This window comes from Salvia hispanica, chromosome 2, assembly GCF_029641045.1.
Source record: "Salvia hispanica isolate PSC_SH4W2 chromosome 2, Shi_PSC_v1, whole genome shotgun sequence".
Taxonomy (NCBI): Eukaryota; Viridiplantae; Streptophyta; class Magnoliopsida; order Lamiales; family Lamiaceae; genus Salvia; species Salvia hispanica.
In genome coordinates this window covers 41,642,816-41,659,889 of record NC_142693.1, presented here as the reverse complement: position 1 = coordinate 41,659,889, position 17,074 = coordinate 41,642,816, and the positions used below count along the sequence as shown (strand labels likewise).

Here is a 17,074-nt window from a genome sequence, read left to right as displayed (position 1 = left end):
ATATTGATTGCATGAATAAAACTAATGTAGGATTTCGCATCATTTTACAATGGTAAATTAAAATCGAATACTTATTTTGAGTCGAAATTTCAACTGAATACTTAAACAATTACTTACTTGAACAAATGTAAATAGGGGTGCATTAGGGCACCACTTTATTAGGGGTCCAATTACATTCATTGGATCTCTTAATAGACGCATTAGATTGATTTGTAGAAATAGAGTCCAAATTGCATATAAACATAACATATATTGCTCGTGTGGGACAGTTATTTTCATTCCACTATATTTTAAATTAAACCAGATTTGGAAGATCCCGCTAATATAGGGTGCATTTTATTTGGAGAATTAAATTCTGAATTGCAGAGACGCTCTCTCCCCACTTCTCCATTTACTCTCCTCTAACCACCAGTCATTCTCCTCCATTCCTAAAACTCTAATCGTCTTCAACAAGCAATCGTTTTCTCTATTCCTAAAAATCTTATTGTCGAATTCTACTCTGATTCTACCAGCTAATTCTTCATTATTTTGGGTCGGAGCAGAAAGGATAAAGAGCGCCACTTCAGACACCGCGACTGAGAATATTAGTTCGCCGGTGGATTTGACTTGAACTACTATTTTGGTTCAAATGTCGTCTACAAGTGTACATGATTTTATAGAGTGTGGCAAGTTAAAATTTATTGATCCCCAAAAGACTAAGTGGATAACTCGAGTACCATGACGTGATGTTGAGTATTATCTAGACTATAGTAGAAGTGTTTTTGGTTTTTAATTAAGATCTAAATGCAACTAAGTAAACAAAGAAATTTAATAAAGCAAGCAACGAAGAGTTCACACAAGATTGGGAGGATAGAGCTTTCGATCCGATTAATGAATTGCGAGATATCACCTAGTGGACATGCTCATCTATATGCACCTCATTTATAGCTAGGAAAGTCACTATAGTTGGCTAAGCCTAAGCCCTCTCTTGAGTGCACCTAACACATAGATTAACCTCTAATGTCGGAGGCTCTTCCCTACAATTTGAAGCTAACTCCCTAACTCAAAAAGACTCAAGCCTTCTCTCTATCAAATTTGAAGCTAATTTCCTAACTATTTGCTAATTGCTAACTCGCTAATTACATCAACAGCGTAGCCTATGTTATAGATGTCAACACGAAAACATTTGTATGTCAACTAAATTTTGTGGACATACAAATGCCTTCGTGTTGACATCTAATATAAACAATTAGCAATTTAAGATAGGGCGACCTAAAAGACCCTATGCATTAATATTTATGTATTCAGATTGACATTTGTGGCAAATATATAGATATTTTAATAATTTTCAACATATCTGAACATGCAGAAAGTATTATCCAAACATATGTAATGTTATAGTTCTTATAAACTAATTTTAATTTGACATAGTCTTGTGAATGTAGTCTTTTTCTTATATTGCTATTTTGTATGAAATCTTTAGAACTGATTTTCAAATTTAAAGAATACTTGTGGTTTTTGTTACTTAGATTGTGGTATCACCTTAATGATAACTTATAACTATGCATATATTATATTTCCATGTATGGGATACGTCTAGTTAAACATGTTATGTAACATATACTACTAGCTTATATGTTTGGAGTTTAAAACATATTTGGATCCTCAAAAATTTAGCTTAAAAAACAAACAACAGCAAAATTCTCTATAACTCAAAAAAACCAATCCAACCTTGTCCTATTCCAAACAACTGCCAAAAAATAAAAAAGGGTTGGTATGTTCCCGCCAAATCCGGAGGAGTCTAATGCTTAAGGGGCATGTAGATAATTAGTCTACCATCCATTAGGCTGTAGAAAATAATTAAAGAGAGATAGATTCATCAATCGTTGAAATTAACAATATATATAAAGTGGATGAGATTATGAAATGGTTACCCCTTAACATAGTAATAGCAGAAGTCAGCCAAGATGAATGTCTGAACGGTTTCTGCTAGCAGCATCATAGGTAACCAAATGTAGCCACTTCCTATCAGAAATAAGTACTTTCCCCCACTTTCATACACCTAAAATATCATTCATTTCCAACAAATCAACCACACTGCATTGCATTCATTCTAATTAAACTAATGATCTAACTAACTCTCACCTTAATGATCCAATGAGCAAATCCAAGAAACCTTGCAATGCCTAATGCAAACACGTAATGGGCGGTGAATGGCTCGATTATCTGCAAAACAACGAATTAGCAGTTTGAGAGTTTTTATTCTAGTCATACTACTAATTTTGAAGTCTAACAATTATGTACCTTGGCATTTTGCACCATCTTGAGCTGTGGCAGCACTGAAATAGACTCCAAGTACATAGCAAATGCCCAAAGCATGCGCACAGGGAGCACGTGGGACGTGTGAGGATTGACAAGTATGGTTAGGATCGCACAAGGGACAATCTATAAATTAAACACAAGATGAAATTTAAACATGACCACTTATATATATATATTTAGAGCCTAAAACATACTACTTTTTGAGTGGCTCAATCTCAAGTTAGGTTGAGCCACTTTAGACGGCTGAGACGACCGAAGATTAGAATTAACAAGCATGACCGAGAAGAAGCTATCAAGAATGGTATGCAATGCAAGCATGATTATTAGTATTACCACATAGTATAAGGGCATGTTGTCTAGCTTGGCAATGTAGGTTGATTTCAACTTGAATCTCATCATGTAGACAACCCATAAAGTCGAGCAAAGGGTTAGAAAATCAAGCACGGTATGAATGTCGCCCTCCATGAAAAAGCTGCACACCAATCTTGCTGCTAGGAATATAGCAGTAAGCTCTTGTGACTTCAATGAAAGCCCTGATAAAAAAAAAAACAGACAAACCAATGTGTTAATTAGTGCTAATCACTACTAGAAATCGATGATCCAAAAATAATTTGTTTTTAAATTGTTACAAATTGCAACGATTATAATCGAAATGGCAAGTACTTGGTGCATTTTTTGGCAATTAAACGTATAATACTAAGTCAATTCTTTCCTTACATTGAAAATCCCTATTGGCATTAGTCGATTTTGTATGACCAAATAATTAAATATAGATTTTTTTGTTTATTAGTAATCCCCGCCCCATAAATTTTGTCACAGTTTGATGCACGTGGATTTTAAGAAATGTAATGGAAAATTAGTTGAAAAAGTTAGTGGAATGTGATTCCTACTTTTATATACTCCTTTCGTCTTTTAAAAATATGAACTATTTCCTTTTTAGTCCTGTCCTAAAAAGTATGAACTTTCTAATTTTGGAATCTCATTTCTCTCTAATGAGATCAGATTCATTCTCCACCAACAATACTTTAAAAACTTTCTTTTTATCTCTCTCTTATTTTTTTCAATTATGCATTGAAACAAGTGCTGAATCAAATGTTCATACATTTTGGGACTGAGGGAGTATTAGTTTTATAGTCTAAAAATGTGAGTGAGAATTGGTCAGTAGAACATGAGGTCCATTAAAAAAAATGGTAAAAAGTGAAATGGAGTAATAATTTTGTGGGACGGATGAAAATGAAAAAATGTGATAAACTTTTGTGACAAAGGGAGGAGTAACATTTTATGGAAGGTATGGGTTGGTACAGAAAATTAAATTTCAGACAACAGTGTAAACGAGATTTGATAATCCATTAGGCGAGATTTAAATTTAATTACAGTAAAAAAGAAAGAAGAATAGATCGATTACCAGAGCACGTTTTTAGTGTGGCGAGCTTATAAATCAAGACCAAAATCCCAAGGAAATGAATGGCCTCAGATGCGACGAAGAAATGGGTGGGATTCTTAACCATCCGTTTCAGAGCCACCAGCGCGCAGAGCGCCGCCGCCGCCGCCAGGAGGGCCTTGACTTTGGTTGACCGCCGCCGCACCCATGCAAGAATCGCCGCAATCGGAGTCCACATCGGTCTCTAATTCTTAAGCCGGGGAATGCAAATTATATTTTAACCAATATTTATAATGTTGTAAGGATTTTGTTTAATAGTAAAAGAAACCGTTGACTATGGGATAAAATCTTGGCTATTGTTTGCCGCATTTCTGTGTAATTAATTAGGTGATAAATATGTGATTCACTAGCGTAGTAACAATTTAATGAGATTTTCCTTCAACAATTAATGATATTCTTGCCTAATTCAATAAATTGTGTTGTGACAACAAAAATATGCATCACTTTCGGCACAAAACTTTCTGATGTAAGATAACAGAACAACAACAAAAATATTATCTATACATATAAAAAAAGAATTTTTTAAAAAATAACTAAAATATTATTGTAATACTTAAAATATTATAAATTGAAATAATTTAATGCATATCATAAAGAAGTGAAGTATTTTTGTTCTAATCATTAGGGGTGTAAATTCGGGTATCCGCGGGTACCCAAACCCGAAAATTCGGGTACCCGAACCCGAAATCTAAAAAATATCATACCCAATACCCGACCCGTATGTGAATTCGGGTACACTAATACCCGATGCGGGTACCCGAACCCAACTAATCGGGTACCCATAAACCCGGAATTATTATATTTAATTATTCTTTTATATAAATTAAATTGTGATAAGAATAGAAATTATTAAAAATAACACAATACTTATACTATATATTGACTATAATTCTATATTATATAAAACACGTAGACATTAGACAAATAGACACTACTTAATTTTATAATAAATTTTTTTTTGGTATAATTTGAAACATAAAAGAAATTAAAATAATTTGTTAAGACGTTAAATGAACATGTAAATAAAATGGAGAAAGAATAACTAATTAACTATATATTTTCAAAAGATAACAAGTAAGAACATAAATAATGCAACATGAACCGAACACGAATGTAAAGAAGTATTAAATCTACATGTGATTAAATAAAATTACCCCAGATTTACCCTACGGGCCATAGGCCCGATACTAAATAAAAATATTTATCACAAATACATAATTAATCGGGTATTAGTCGGGTACCCTAATACGGGTTTCGGGTACCCTAAACCCGAAAAATCCTAACATTAACTACCCAAACCCGTACCCGAACCCATAATTTCGGGTTTCGGGTACCCAAAACCCGTCGGGTATTGGGACTGGATCGGGAATACCCGAAACCTGCAGATTAAATTTTCAGGCCTACTAATCATAGTTTGGAAATTGAATTTTTTTTTGGAATAAATATAAATAAGTGAAAAGTTTTTTTGTTCTCATCATAATTGGAAAAGTGAATTTTTTTTGGAATGGATATAAAGAAGTGAAAAGTTTTTTTATTCTTATCATAATTGGGAAAGTAAAAATATTTTCGAAAATAATTTATAATGATTTCATTAATTTTTCTTATACATCTTCAGATATTGATGATTTGTTACTTTCTGAAATTTTATTCATTTAAGTAAATTTGGAGACATCTGCAATAGAGCTTTAATCGTAAAGTTTTTTTAATTTGAGTGGCCGGTTGGACCGGCTTTTTCAATTATGTGGTGTATTTTGAAAAACTGATTTCAAAGGGACTCAAACCCTATAACTTATGGATGCAAAGCTAACTCTTTTACCATTGTACCATTTCAATTGTTTTGACAGAACAATAAACTTAAACCTTAATTGTAGTTAATAAGTTTAATAGTACTGAATTTTATATTTCAGTAACCTAATTAATAATACTATTCTTTCTAAGTATTTTTTAAAACCAGCTAACTCATTCTAGCATTATATGTATAAGTTATTTATTAAACTTAATACTACGAATATTTTATCATTCACTAAATCTTAATATTGGCATATGTATATAAGGATCTGTTAAAATGACAATCCATCTTAAAATAACACCATATCACCATTCATAGTCAATCATTTGTACACGTGGACGAATAATCAGCTGCCATGTAACATCCCAAAATATGCTTAAATGAAATTTATTAATATTTCAATAAGGAAGTATCAGGATTATGATCAATAGAAAAATAATAAGAGATTTTCCTATATAGTTAAAGTGTACTACTACTATATACATACATGAAACCTTTATAATTAAATGAAAAGATATAGTACACATATACATTTGTGTACGTATAAATTCTATTCAGTTGATATATTATTTGATTATCATCATTTTAATAATGTTACTTTGATGTCTCAATCTTCTACTAATTTATGTGACTTACACGTAAGTGAATAAAATAATATTAGTATGACACGTGTTATGTGTTAATGACTTAAATCTAAACTAGTAGCCAACTCTAAAAAAAAGAGAGAGGAGATGTCATGGAAAAAAAACGGAGGAAGAGGAGAGAATCGACCTCCATATCTCACACATCGGCAAGTTACAAGTAGGCTCCTTAATTCCGAGGTTAAGGTTGTTTTCCTGTCAAGCGAGCAACGTATCACGACTATGGTAATAAATTAAGGCACAATTCCTTTGCTGGGGAAGGAGAAACCATCGGCCATAGCTGCTCCAACTCTCAAGCTTATCTTACTACATTTCTTTTAGCATTTTTGGTGAATCGAAATTTTAATTGGTGAAATAATGCAGAGTTGAGGTAGACCTTTGATCCTAGTCTATTTATATGACCCAAAATTGATTTAATATTAAGTTTAGAAATCTGAAAGTTTTATGCATCTCATGTTTGCCTGTGTGGTGATTAAATTCTTAAAATTGTTGTAGGATATATGATCATAATATGTGTCGTCATGTTTTCATAATTATTTTTCAAGTTGATGAAATTATACTATTATAATTATAGGGTATGGATTGAAAATATTAGCCTTAAGAGATAAGGTGTTATAATATGATTAAATGGTTGAAGTAGCTACGGATATACATTCTAGGTTGTGAATAAACATAAATTTCTTACTGTGATCTGATGACGTATAAATATGAAACAAACTATGGGGAACTAATATGAGATAAGGGAAATCGTTTTTGTTCGAATAATCGTGATATCAAATGGTGACATCACTTATTCGATGGATTTCTTTATCGAGTAAGGGGTGTTACATGCCATGTGGCAATCATAAAAAATTCGCAAAGGTAAATTTACACGGACTGCAACATCCAATACGCTAGACTGCAAATTGTTGTAGATTGTTGTCTAGTGTTTATACTATTGCAGTCTAGCATATATAATATTGTAGTCTAGCATGGTGTCACAGTATCATTTTAAGAGTGTTGTCATTTTAACGCACCCCTATGTATATATATAATTATATACTACTATAAGTTTCAATATTTTAAATATATATTAATAACTTATTAAAATTTCATTATACTTATTATCAACTAAGTTTAATACTAACAATTTGTAAATCACTAAATTTTAATGCTATAGATATAGATTTTGATTAAAATTCAACCATATCTTGTTATAAATTTATATATATTTATAGGATTGTGATCAATTAAGATTTTTTATGCTAATTGAGAAATGAGATGCAATATCAGCCACTCATTTTTATTAAATGAGTATTAATGAGTGGTCCAGATTTTTCCACATGAAAAATATCTTTAGATTAATTAATTATGAAAGGGTAGAATGGTAATATCATGGGAAATTTTATTCAATAAATATTTTTTTTAATTTTTAATTTTAATTTTTTATTAATTTTTTATATTTTTTATTTTTTTAAATTTTTATTTTTCAACTACATATACAATTCATGTCAACTACACACATATAATGTCAACTATGTGTACAATCCATGTCAACCACACACACAATTCATGTCAACTACACACATATAATGTCAATTATGTGTACAATCCATGTCAACTACATATACAATTCATGTTAACTACACAATATAATGTCAACTACATGTACAATTCATATCAAATAGTATTTATTGAATAAAGTTGTTGACATTTGATGTGTAGTTGACATGAATTGTATATGTAGTTGAAAAAAAAAATTAAAAAAAAAATGGAAAAAAAATAATAATAAAAAAATTAAAAAAAAATTAATAAAATTACAATTATGCCCCTCTGTTGACATAAACTACATGCTGTTGACATTTCACAAATATTCTGGATGAGTGGCTGAGATTGCATCTCAATTCTCAATTAGGTTGATAAATCTCAACTTAACAAGACCCTATATTTATATAATATATATTTAATTATATATGCTACAGTAAAACAGCTGGACCAGTGGTTGAATCAGTCCGACCAGTTGAACGGTGAACTAGTAATTTCACTGGTTCGCTTACCGGTCCGATTTTTAAAACATTGGTTTCTTGTACATCATGACAAAAATAACACTAGGGAGTACCAAATATGTGATTTTTGAGTCACAGAGGGTATCTTTAGAAATTTCAATTAAATATTACTACCAAACATGTAATTTTTTCCCCTTTCTTCTTTCCTTTTTCTTTTTAGTATCTATTTCCTTTTCTTTCCTTTTTCTTCCTTTTCTTCTTTGTTTAGTATTTTATACAAACGCCTAATTAACATTCATAATATAAATAATATCAAAACACCTAATTAGATTAATTATTTAAACTAATCAAATCAATTGAATATTTTTAATTTAAATATTTCTTATCATTTTATGAGTAAAACACCAAATAAAAAATATTCATTCATTTTTTATCGTTATAAATATAATTCATAATTTTAAATTTTATTAAGACTATATTAATTAATTTTAAATAAATAATAATAATAATAATAATAATAATCATCGTTATTGCATAATTTAATATTATATGATTTATATTTCAAATAAATATATTATAATTATCTCTCTGTTCTACAATAATTATTTAATTATAAGTTATTAATATTATAATAGTAATTAAATACAATTAAACCTACAATTATAATTAACTATGAGTCATGATTTAAATTATATTATAAAAATAGTTAAATATTAATTTATAGCATCATATAATAATAGTAGAGAAGAGAAAGATAGAGAAGATATATATATCTCCTATTTTTGTGTATGCAAAAAATGTCCTTCATGGAAAAAATGTGTAAATGTGGTTTTTAGGGAATATTTTGGGGTGAAAATTAGCATTAGACACAAAAAATGTGATTATTAGGTACCAAAAACGATATTAAACAAAAGACCAGGTACCATTATTGTGCCAAAATGAAACATGGTACTCCCTTCGTCCGATCAAAGATGTCACATTTTCCTTTTTAGTTTGTCCCACAAAAGATGTCACATTTCCCTTTTTTGGAAAAAGTTCTCTCTCACGTGAATATAAAAATTATATTTTCTCTCTACATTTAATACACAAAACAAAATCTCTTAAAATCTCGTGTTGTCCCCACAAATGTGACATCTTTTGTGGGACAGAGGGGGTACTATTTATATAGTTAACTCCTTTTATTTAATTCCAGGTCTACGAGAAACGCATGAAACTCTTCTTTCACTGAACTGATCGTGAGTCTAAAAGCAATAGAAGAAGAAGCAGGCAGATGAAGGAAGCATGAAGCTCATGCATCTCTCACAAAACTGGAAATTTTAAAAAGAACTCCACAATTTGGAAAACTCTATCGTAGATCTCTCCAAAAGTAGAAATTCTCTCTTGATAGTCTAGTCTACTCAGGTGATGAGGTTCGTTCCTCTCATAGTTACGTAGAGCAACGATAACTAGTGATTATAAGTCAAAAGCAAATTCTGTAAAATTAATTAACGTAATTGCAGACGAAGAAGTGAGAGAAGTGTTGGCTGAGAGAGGAAAATGGGAGGGTGGGGCCGGTGGGGGTTGGTTTTGAATTGTGTGATAAAGATTAGTTCTCCCTCCGTCCCACAGAGATTGTCTTATTTTGATCGGATACCAGTTTTAAGAAATATAACGAAAAATGAGTTGAAAAAGTTAGTGAAACGTGAGTCCTACTTTTATGTATTTGTTTTATAATAAAATGTGGATAGTAATGAATTAGTGGAATATGAGGTCCACTACCAAAAATGGTAAAAAGTGAAATGGGACAAATTTTGTGGGACGGTCGGAAATGAAAAAATGGAACAATCTTTATGGGACGGAAGGAGTAATCATTTAAAATCTGAGAGGGATCCAGGAATTCAGTTAAGTAGGGACAAAAATAAAAATTTAAAAATATGAGGCCTTTGTATCTAATGAGTTGGACTCATTCCCCACTAATAATACTATAATTATTTTTTCTCTCTACCTCTCTCTTATTTTACTAATTTTGCATTAAAACCCGTGTCGAACCCAAAGTGCATATTCTTTGGAGACAAAGGGAGTATATAATATATTTTCTGTCTCATTAAAAATGAAACATTTTCTTTTTGAATTGTCTCATTATAATGAAACGTTTTCAAAAATGAAAACTAACTTTATCTTTATTTTTTTTCATCTCTGTTACTTTATTTTTATCATACTCTATTTTTAACTCACAAAACAAAACTACATCAAATGCTGTGTTGATTCCCAAATGTTTTATATTTAATTGGATGAATAGAGTATAAAATTAAAACTATTGTTATGGTCTTTAATTTGACGTACGTGTGTATTGAAAATTCGTTTTACGAAAAAAATCAGTGAATATAAAGAGATGAAAGATAATAAAAAAAATAGGGGGAATAAGAAGAAAAGATAGATAAATGAAATATAAAGATTTAAATATTAAAAAGATGATATAGTAAATGATAAAATTGCTGGAAAACAGTGCTAAAATATATCTAATTTGATTATTGTGTCTGTCCAAAAACTTCTAGTTATTAAATTAGTCTACAATCATGAGATGGTATATACAATATTCTAAGTTAGAAAAGGTTAATATACAAAATTGGAAGGAAAAATTATACAAATGTCAGATGTATAATCATGTAAAAACTAAATAACAATTCACATAATCAGGATTCATAAATCGTAACTATGGTCCATGTATATACTACTACCAATTTCTTGGTTATATCCTACTATTGTGTGAAAACACAATTACAATTTTGAAAAAAAATACTAAACGCTGTAATCAATCCTAAATTTTAAACTATAATAATAATAATTTTTGGTGGATTATCTTCTTCAGAGCAACAACCTTTGCCAAATCATAAAGAATAAAGAATAAAGATCAAACTTTAGTGCTAAACATACAATAAAATATAATTTTAATCAAAAACATTCATTTTTTAAAAAATCTGTAACAAATAGAATCTTTGTCATGATGGACCTTTTTTCAAGGTTGTTTTAAAAAACTAACGTGTATAAATATGTATTTCAAAAGGTGAATGTTTTAGACTAAAATGTCATTTCTTTTTGCGTTAATGTGACAAAATTTTGGACTTATACTCTTAACTGAATCTTCTTCAATCAGGATCTGTAATTATGTGGAAACAACAATAACGAATTTTGGTGGATAATCTTCCCATTTTCCATACAAGCCATATAAACACTATAATTTCTTATCTCTACAACAGCCCTTCGTTTCTCCCTCTCTCTCATCATGGATTTATTGATAACGAGGTTTTAACACTTCGATTTTTGGTGTGGTCGCTTTTAACCTAAAAAAGTTTGGAACTTTTCCATTGGGAGGCAAAATGATTTGATGCCCGAATCCATACCATTGGTGGGTTCTGAATATCGTAGCATTAATTAGTGATTTGAATCTCAAAAAGGGGGAAAAAAAGGTGATTTGATTTTGTTGTCGATGGGCGCTATAGATGGAGTGAATGCTAGGGGTTGTGTTGAGCTAGGGTTTGAGGAAGAGCCTGAGATTTTGGCAATTGAAGAAGCCGTGAGAGTTTTGTTGCAGGGCGTTTGTGATGATTCAAATCGTGAAGGTGTGAGGAAAACTCCTCTTCGCGTGGCTAAGGCTCTCAGGGAAGGGACTCGAGGTGATTTCCTTAATTTATTAGTTTTTGATGAAATGGAGATTAGAGTGATTTGATCAATTTGTGGTGTGTTTGGAGATAGTGAAATTTGATTAGGCTGATGTTGTTGAATCAAGAATAAAATGTTGTTTTCCAGTGCGAATATGTTTTTGAATTGATAGGCCTTGAGTTGCTTTGTGCTTTTAATTGTGTAACATTAGTTTGAAGAAGCTTAGGAATGTAGAGAAGAAGATAATAGGGACAGTTCATTGCACAAACAAGATGTTCACTTGTTTCGTGTTGATGATTATACAGTTGCGGTTGCGGTTGAGAAGAATTAGTTTTATTTGTGTTTTGAGATTTGGCTGGATATACTCTGAACTCCCTACGTTTTGTATGTAATCTGCAGCATTTTTCATTCAGTTTAGTCTGATGCTTGCATTTGTCTCCAGTGTGTATAGAAGTTTTAACACACTTGTATTGGTTGTTGTGGAGTTATGAAATTGACGAGAACCGTGTTTGTTGCTTAAGGAAGAGGGATTGTAGCTTTATGCTCGTCATAACATTTTGATCCGTTGATGTACATCCAGGTTATAAGCAAAAGGTGAAGGACATTGTGAGTGGCGCGTTATTTCCTGAAGCCGGGTTGGAAAATAGGGCCGGTCATGCTGGTGGAACGGGTGGGCTTGTAGTAGTTCGAGATCTTGATCTCTTCTCGCGTTGTGAGTCTTGCTTGCTTCCATTTCAGATTAAGTGTCATGTAGGCTATGTCCCATCTGGCCATAGAGTCGTAGGCCTAAGCAAGCTGTCTCGAGTAGCTGAAGTCTTTGCTAAACGCCTTCAAGATCCACAGCGATTAGCCAACGAGATTTGTGAGGCATTGCAGCATGGTTTCGGACCAACAGGAGTCGCTGTTGTCCTCCAATGTTCCCATATCAATTTTCCCAGTTCCGAGTCAGCCCTCTCCGATCCAAACCACAAGGGGTGGGTGAAAATGTTGGCCAAGTCGGGCACTGGTGTCTTTCACGATGATATGACGGATGTTTGGACTGATTTCCTCAGTCTTCTGAGATTCCGAGGGATAAACATTGAGGATGCTCATTCAAGTGGATCAGACAACAAATCTTGGTGCCCGTCTCATTCTTGTTCTAAGACGGGGGTGCCTGATTCAGCAATGCTTCGTTCAGTAGCTTCGATTCTTTGTTCACTGGGAGAGGACGTCCCTCTGAGGAAAGAACTTCAAGAAACTCCTGCTCGCTTTGTCAAGTGGCTGATGAGCTTCAAAGATTCTCGTTTGGACTTGAAACTGAATGGATTCGTCCAAAACAAGAGGGACTTCAGGTGCAACGGCGAGCACCTCCGTTGTGAGCTGAATCTCTCATTCTGGTCACAGTGTGAGCACCATCTGCTTCCCTTCCATGGCATTGTGCACGTAGGTTATTACAGCTCAGACGAGCTCAACCCTGTCCAGAGATCTGTCCTGCAGTCGATTGTACATTTCTATGGGTTCAAGCTTCAGGTGCAGGAGAGGCTAACGAGGCAGATAGCAGAAACGGTTTCTTCGTTCTTGGGGGAAGATGTAATGGTAGTAGTGGAAGCTAGTCATACTTGTATGATTTCTCGAGGGATCGAGAAGTGTGGAAGCCGCACTGCCACCGTTGCTGTTCTTGGTCGATTCTCCATGGATGCCTCAGCAAGAGGCAAGTTTCTGGAGATCATCCCCGACACCGGGGCTGGTGAAGGTTGATCTTTACTCCGGTGGTGAAGATGCCATTGAAGTTGCAATAAGAAGTGAGACTTTGTTGGGGCCAAATATTACCATGTCAAGTCTTTCATATTCATTTCATTGTCTTATTTGAAAGAGTTGGGGAAGGGGGAGCAGTGAGGATTAAATTGGAAACCTCTCCATTTTATATAGAAAAAAGTTGTAATAGTATTTCATTTCATTAATGTGATAATAATTTCTTGTTTTGTACACAAGCTTGGGTTTAAATATATGTCTACTCTCCTGTGTTTATAGAAGATTGAATTGAGTGGAACAGCACTTGGGTATATAGTAGTATACGATCATTGATTCCTCTATGAAATTTAATTTAAAATAAAGATGATTATAATATTGTATGAAAAGAGATAGTACAGTCGTTTACAGATAAAGATGGCATTGATAAACAAAAATTACAGCTACATTACAGAATATGTAAACTGTACACAGCAAATCACTATAGCAAACCTCACACACAAACACATTCTTCAAGCACCGTTTACTTATTACCTTTGTCACAACACTGAGGATCACCTTCATCTCTACGGCTCGACGACGATCTTTCCAGTAGCGTGGCCTTCGATGCACTTTGCCCAGGCAGCTCCGGCGTCGCTCAATGGGTGCTTGCAGTCGATCACCACCTTCAGCTTCCCCTGTTTCACCAACTCCGCGAGGAACACCAGGTTCTCCCCCTTGACGGAAGCGAAGAATGGCACCAGTTTTTTCTTTGACATCGTGATCTTCTTCACGGCGAAGGTCCACATGGCGCTCGCCCCAGGCGAGAGGTCGAGCACCTTTCCGGTCCGGCTCAGGTTCGGCTCGAACACCGACCACGGGACGGGAGGCGCGCATTGAATCACCGCGTCGTACTTCTTGCCCGACGGGCTCTTGAGGGCAGCACCCTCTGGGGTCTTGTAGTCGAGCACCTCGTCCGCCCCGAGGCTCCTCACAAAGTCGACGTTGCGGGCTCCACATGTAGCGGTGACGTGCGCGTTCGCCAATTTCGCCAGCTGGACGGCGAAGTGGCCGACGCCGCCGGAGGCGGCAGTGATGAGGATATTCTTCTGGGGGCCGCTGCCATCGAACTTGAGCCCTGCCGCTATGAGGATCCCGTGAGCAGTCGCGCCGGCAGCAGGGAGGCATGCTCCTTCAGCAGCTGATACTTCAACAGGCCTAAGAACTGTTACATCTGCCTTAGCCACACAATATTCTGCTAAACCACCTCCCAACTGTTTTATCGAGATTCAAAACCACAATCAAAGAAAATCCATAGAAAAAGATGCAAGATAGAACAACAATCACCTCCATAAATCTGAAAATTCTAAATAGCTGTATATCTAAATGAAATTTGATCTCCGACTAGAAGGCCGGAGATCAAATGTAAGAGAAACAACTCAAACACTTACACCGACGTTCAAGCCAGCAATGACTTTATCACCAGGTTTGAAGTTTTCTACTCCGGGGCCGACCTCCACAACTTCTCCAGCTACATCGTGACCTGTTTCGAGATGGATATTATAAGAAACAGCATACACAACGCAAGGTTGAGTGAATGGCCCAAAGCAAAGATTCGAATAGCTTGTCCACAGTCATGTCATGCCCCCTCAAATAAGAATAATTACAACAAGCTCGAACTAATGAATAGAAGTATCAATTAACAAAGGATCTGCCAGTGCTGAACACAGAAGAAGACATAACATATGAATGAGGAACAACCGAACAATGATTTACATGCACGGGAAAGAGGGTCTGCAAACACATGATGCAATTACTCCTCTACTAACTGGCTGAAATTTGTTAAGAACAAGTGAAACACCTAATGCATGTTTTCCATTAGTAGCCAACCTTGCTTTTTTTTTTTTCACCCAACTTAATATAATCTGTCATTTAGATTGACGCAGCAAATTCTTATTGGAAGCTAATCCCAAACTGCTTCCAGCTAATGCAACTCAGATTTAAGAGATGACTAATCATCGAGAAGATTCTTCAAGTCTTAGTTTAAGCCAATATCAGAAGTTAACAAGGTGGAAATAGAACATGCAGTAAGCTTACAAGGAATAAAAGGAAACTTCTTGGGCATAAAGGGGCGAAGCACGCCTTTCTGAATTTTCCAATCAATTGGATTTAATGCTGTGGCTTCCACCTTCAGCACGACTTCACCCTTACTCGGGCTAGGAACTGGAACTTCAACTTGCTGCAATAACATAACCATTATGAATCAAGCTCAATTGGCATAGCCTCAAAGTTTACTTTCTACTATTGAACGCGTCTCTCTATTTTCAGGCATCAATAAAAAGTCTACTACTTAGTTCACAAAATGGAGTATATTCTGGTCCAAACTTGTTCCTTAATACAAAAAGTAGATCAACATAAATTTACTTTCTATAAGTATTAAATGTCTATTTATGGAGATCATATACAATTATGACTTGTTCACAAAATAAATTTTGATCCTCCTAACCAGCCCTTAATAAGCGGAGTATATTCTAGATCATCCATCCTTGAAGGTGTAGAAGAGAGGCAACAACTTGATCATCAAATTAGTTAGTTTATTCATTTATTCCTATCATTTGGTTAATTTTTATCCAAACAAGTGAACAAAGTAGCTCTAAAAAAAAAAAAAAAAGTAGCTCTAAAATAGACTAAGAACCCCCAAAAATCAAGGAAAAAAGGCAAATCTACACAAACAACTGCGATCACAGACACAGAAACGAAAACTCAAAACTAATCACAGCCATTAAAACTATACAAAAAACTTGGTCAACGAAAATTGAGCTTCTATAACTCCGAATAAAATCATAGTAGAAGCGAGAGATACTAAAAAAAAAGAGGCGATCGAATGGAGTTACCTTCAAAGCAGCAGTTCCGCCGCCGTAACTGCCGTACTGAACCGCGCGCATGAGCTTTCCCGCCATACTTATTTTACAACGCACCGGAATTGGTGATGAAAATTTCTATTGAAATCTAGTCTTCACCTCTCTGTGAGATATAAGTAGAATAATTTGACGATGGTTACTGATTTGCCAGATTTTTAATATTTTTTTTTTCATTTGAAACATCACTCTCCCTTATATAAATAAATGAAAATCTAGTTGACTATTATTGCAGTATTTGATAAACTTCTCATTAATTTTATGTTTATATTATTATATGTCTTCTCTTCCTTCTTAATCAACATGCTATTTTTTTTTTTTTGACAAAAAGCTAATTTAGTCCGAGTACAAAGTAAATAGATTTAAATTAAATTTATTATTTGTAAGTTTATTGTTACATATTTTAAAGTAAAAAATGATACTTATCACAAATAATAAAACCTATATTAGTTTATTACTACATTAAAATACCATATATTACTTAAATTATCAATAGTCGTGTACATGGATATTATTGGAGTATATAAATATATTGAATATATACATATTTTGACCGTAAACTATTCAAAGACTAAATTTATGGCCGCTTCTTTTGACGATTGAAAAGTTGCGTCGAATTCTTAATGAGTTTTTTAGGATTTGGTCGAAGTATC

General features: G+C 33.7%; 3 protein-coding genes across 3 annotated transcripts; 1 reads left to right on the top strand and 2 right to left on the bottom strand.

Moving 5' to 3' along the window:
* Positions 1 to 1,598: 1,598 nt before the first annotated feature.
* On the bottom strand, positions 1,599 to 3,920 carry LOC125202790 (uncharacterized). The gene is made up of 6 exons (XM_048101256.2): positions 3,707 to 3,920; positions 2,635 to 2,834; positions 2,284 to 2,424; positions 2,125 to 2,205; positions 1,914 to 2,041; positions 1,599 to 1,826 (listed from the first exon to the last, which is right to left on the bottom strand). Exons 1-6 carry the CDS (start codon positions 3,918 to 3,920, stop codon positions 1,781 to 1,783), a joined length of 810 nt encoding a protein of 269 aa, XP_047957213.1. The 3' UTR covers positions 1,599 to 1,780.
* A 7,393-nt stretch (positions 3,921 to 11,313) lies between these two features.
* LOC125211919 (GTP cyclohydrolase 1-like) lies at positions 11,314 to 13,766 on the top strand. Its single transcript, XM_048111884.2, has 2 exons — positions 11,314 to 11,810; positions 12,377 to 13,766. Exons 1-2 carry the CDS (start codon positions 11,624 to 11,626, stop codon positions 13,531 to 13,533), a joined length of 1,344 nt encoding a protein of 447 aa, XP_047967841.1. The 5' UTR covers positions 11,314 to 11,623; the 3' UTR covers positions 13,534 to 13,766.
* Positions 13,767 to 13,873: 107 nt separating this feature from the next.
* Positions 13,874 to 16,584, bottom strand: LOC125211928 (chloroplast envelope quinone oxidoreductase homolog). The gene is made up of 4 exons (XM_048111896.2): positions 16,398 to 16,584; positions 15,601 to 15,742; positions 14,955 to 15,046; positions 13,874 to 14,777 (listed from the first exon to the last, which is right to left on the bottom strand). Exons 1-4 carry the CDS (start codon positions 16,461 to 16,463, stop codon positions 14,091 to 14,093), a joined length of 987 nt encoding a protein of 328 aa, XP_047967853.1. The 5' UTR covers positions 16,464 to 16,584; the 3' UTR covers positions 13,874 to 14,090.
* Between the last annotated feature and the right edge of the window lie 490 nt (positions 16,585 to 17,074).

Excerpts from the sequence above, each read along its gene's own strand:
- LOC125202790 (XM_048101256.2), bottom strand. The coding sequence starts at position 3,920 with ATGTGGACTCCGATTGCGGCGATTCTTGCATGGGTGCGGCGGCGGTCA. Across the intron at positions 2,425-2,634 it reads ACATGCCCTTATACTATGTG|ATTGTCCCTTGTGCGATCCT; the intron begins GTAATACTAATA and ends TTTAATTTATAG. Across the intron at positions 1,827-1,913 it reads TGCTATTACTATGTTAAGGG|CCTAATGGATGGTAGACTAA; the intron begins GTAACCATTTCA and ends TATTTTCTACAG.
- LOC125211919 (XM_048111884.2), top strand. The coding sequence starts at position 11,624 with ATGGGCGCTATAGATGGAGTGAATGCTAGGGGTTGTGTTGAGCTAGGG. Across the intron at positions 11,811-12,376 it reads TCTCAGGGAAGGGACTCGAG|GTTATAAGCAAAAGGTGAAG; the intron begins GTGATTTCCTTA and ends ATGTACATCCAG.
- LOC125211928 (XM_048111896.2), bottom strand. The coding sequence starts at position 16,463 with ATGGCGGGAAAGCTCATGCGCGCGGTTCAGTACGGCAGTTACGGCGGC. Across the intron at positions 15,743-16,397 it reads GCGGAACTGCTGCTTTGAAG|CAAGTTGAAGTTCCAGTTCC; the intron begins GTAACTCCATTC and ends ATGTTATTGCAG. Across the intron at positions 14,778-14,954 it reads TTGCTGGCTTGAACGTCGGT|TTGGGAGGTGGTTTAGCAGA; the intron begins GTAAGTGTTTGA and ends TCGATAAAACAG.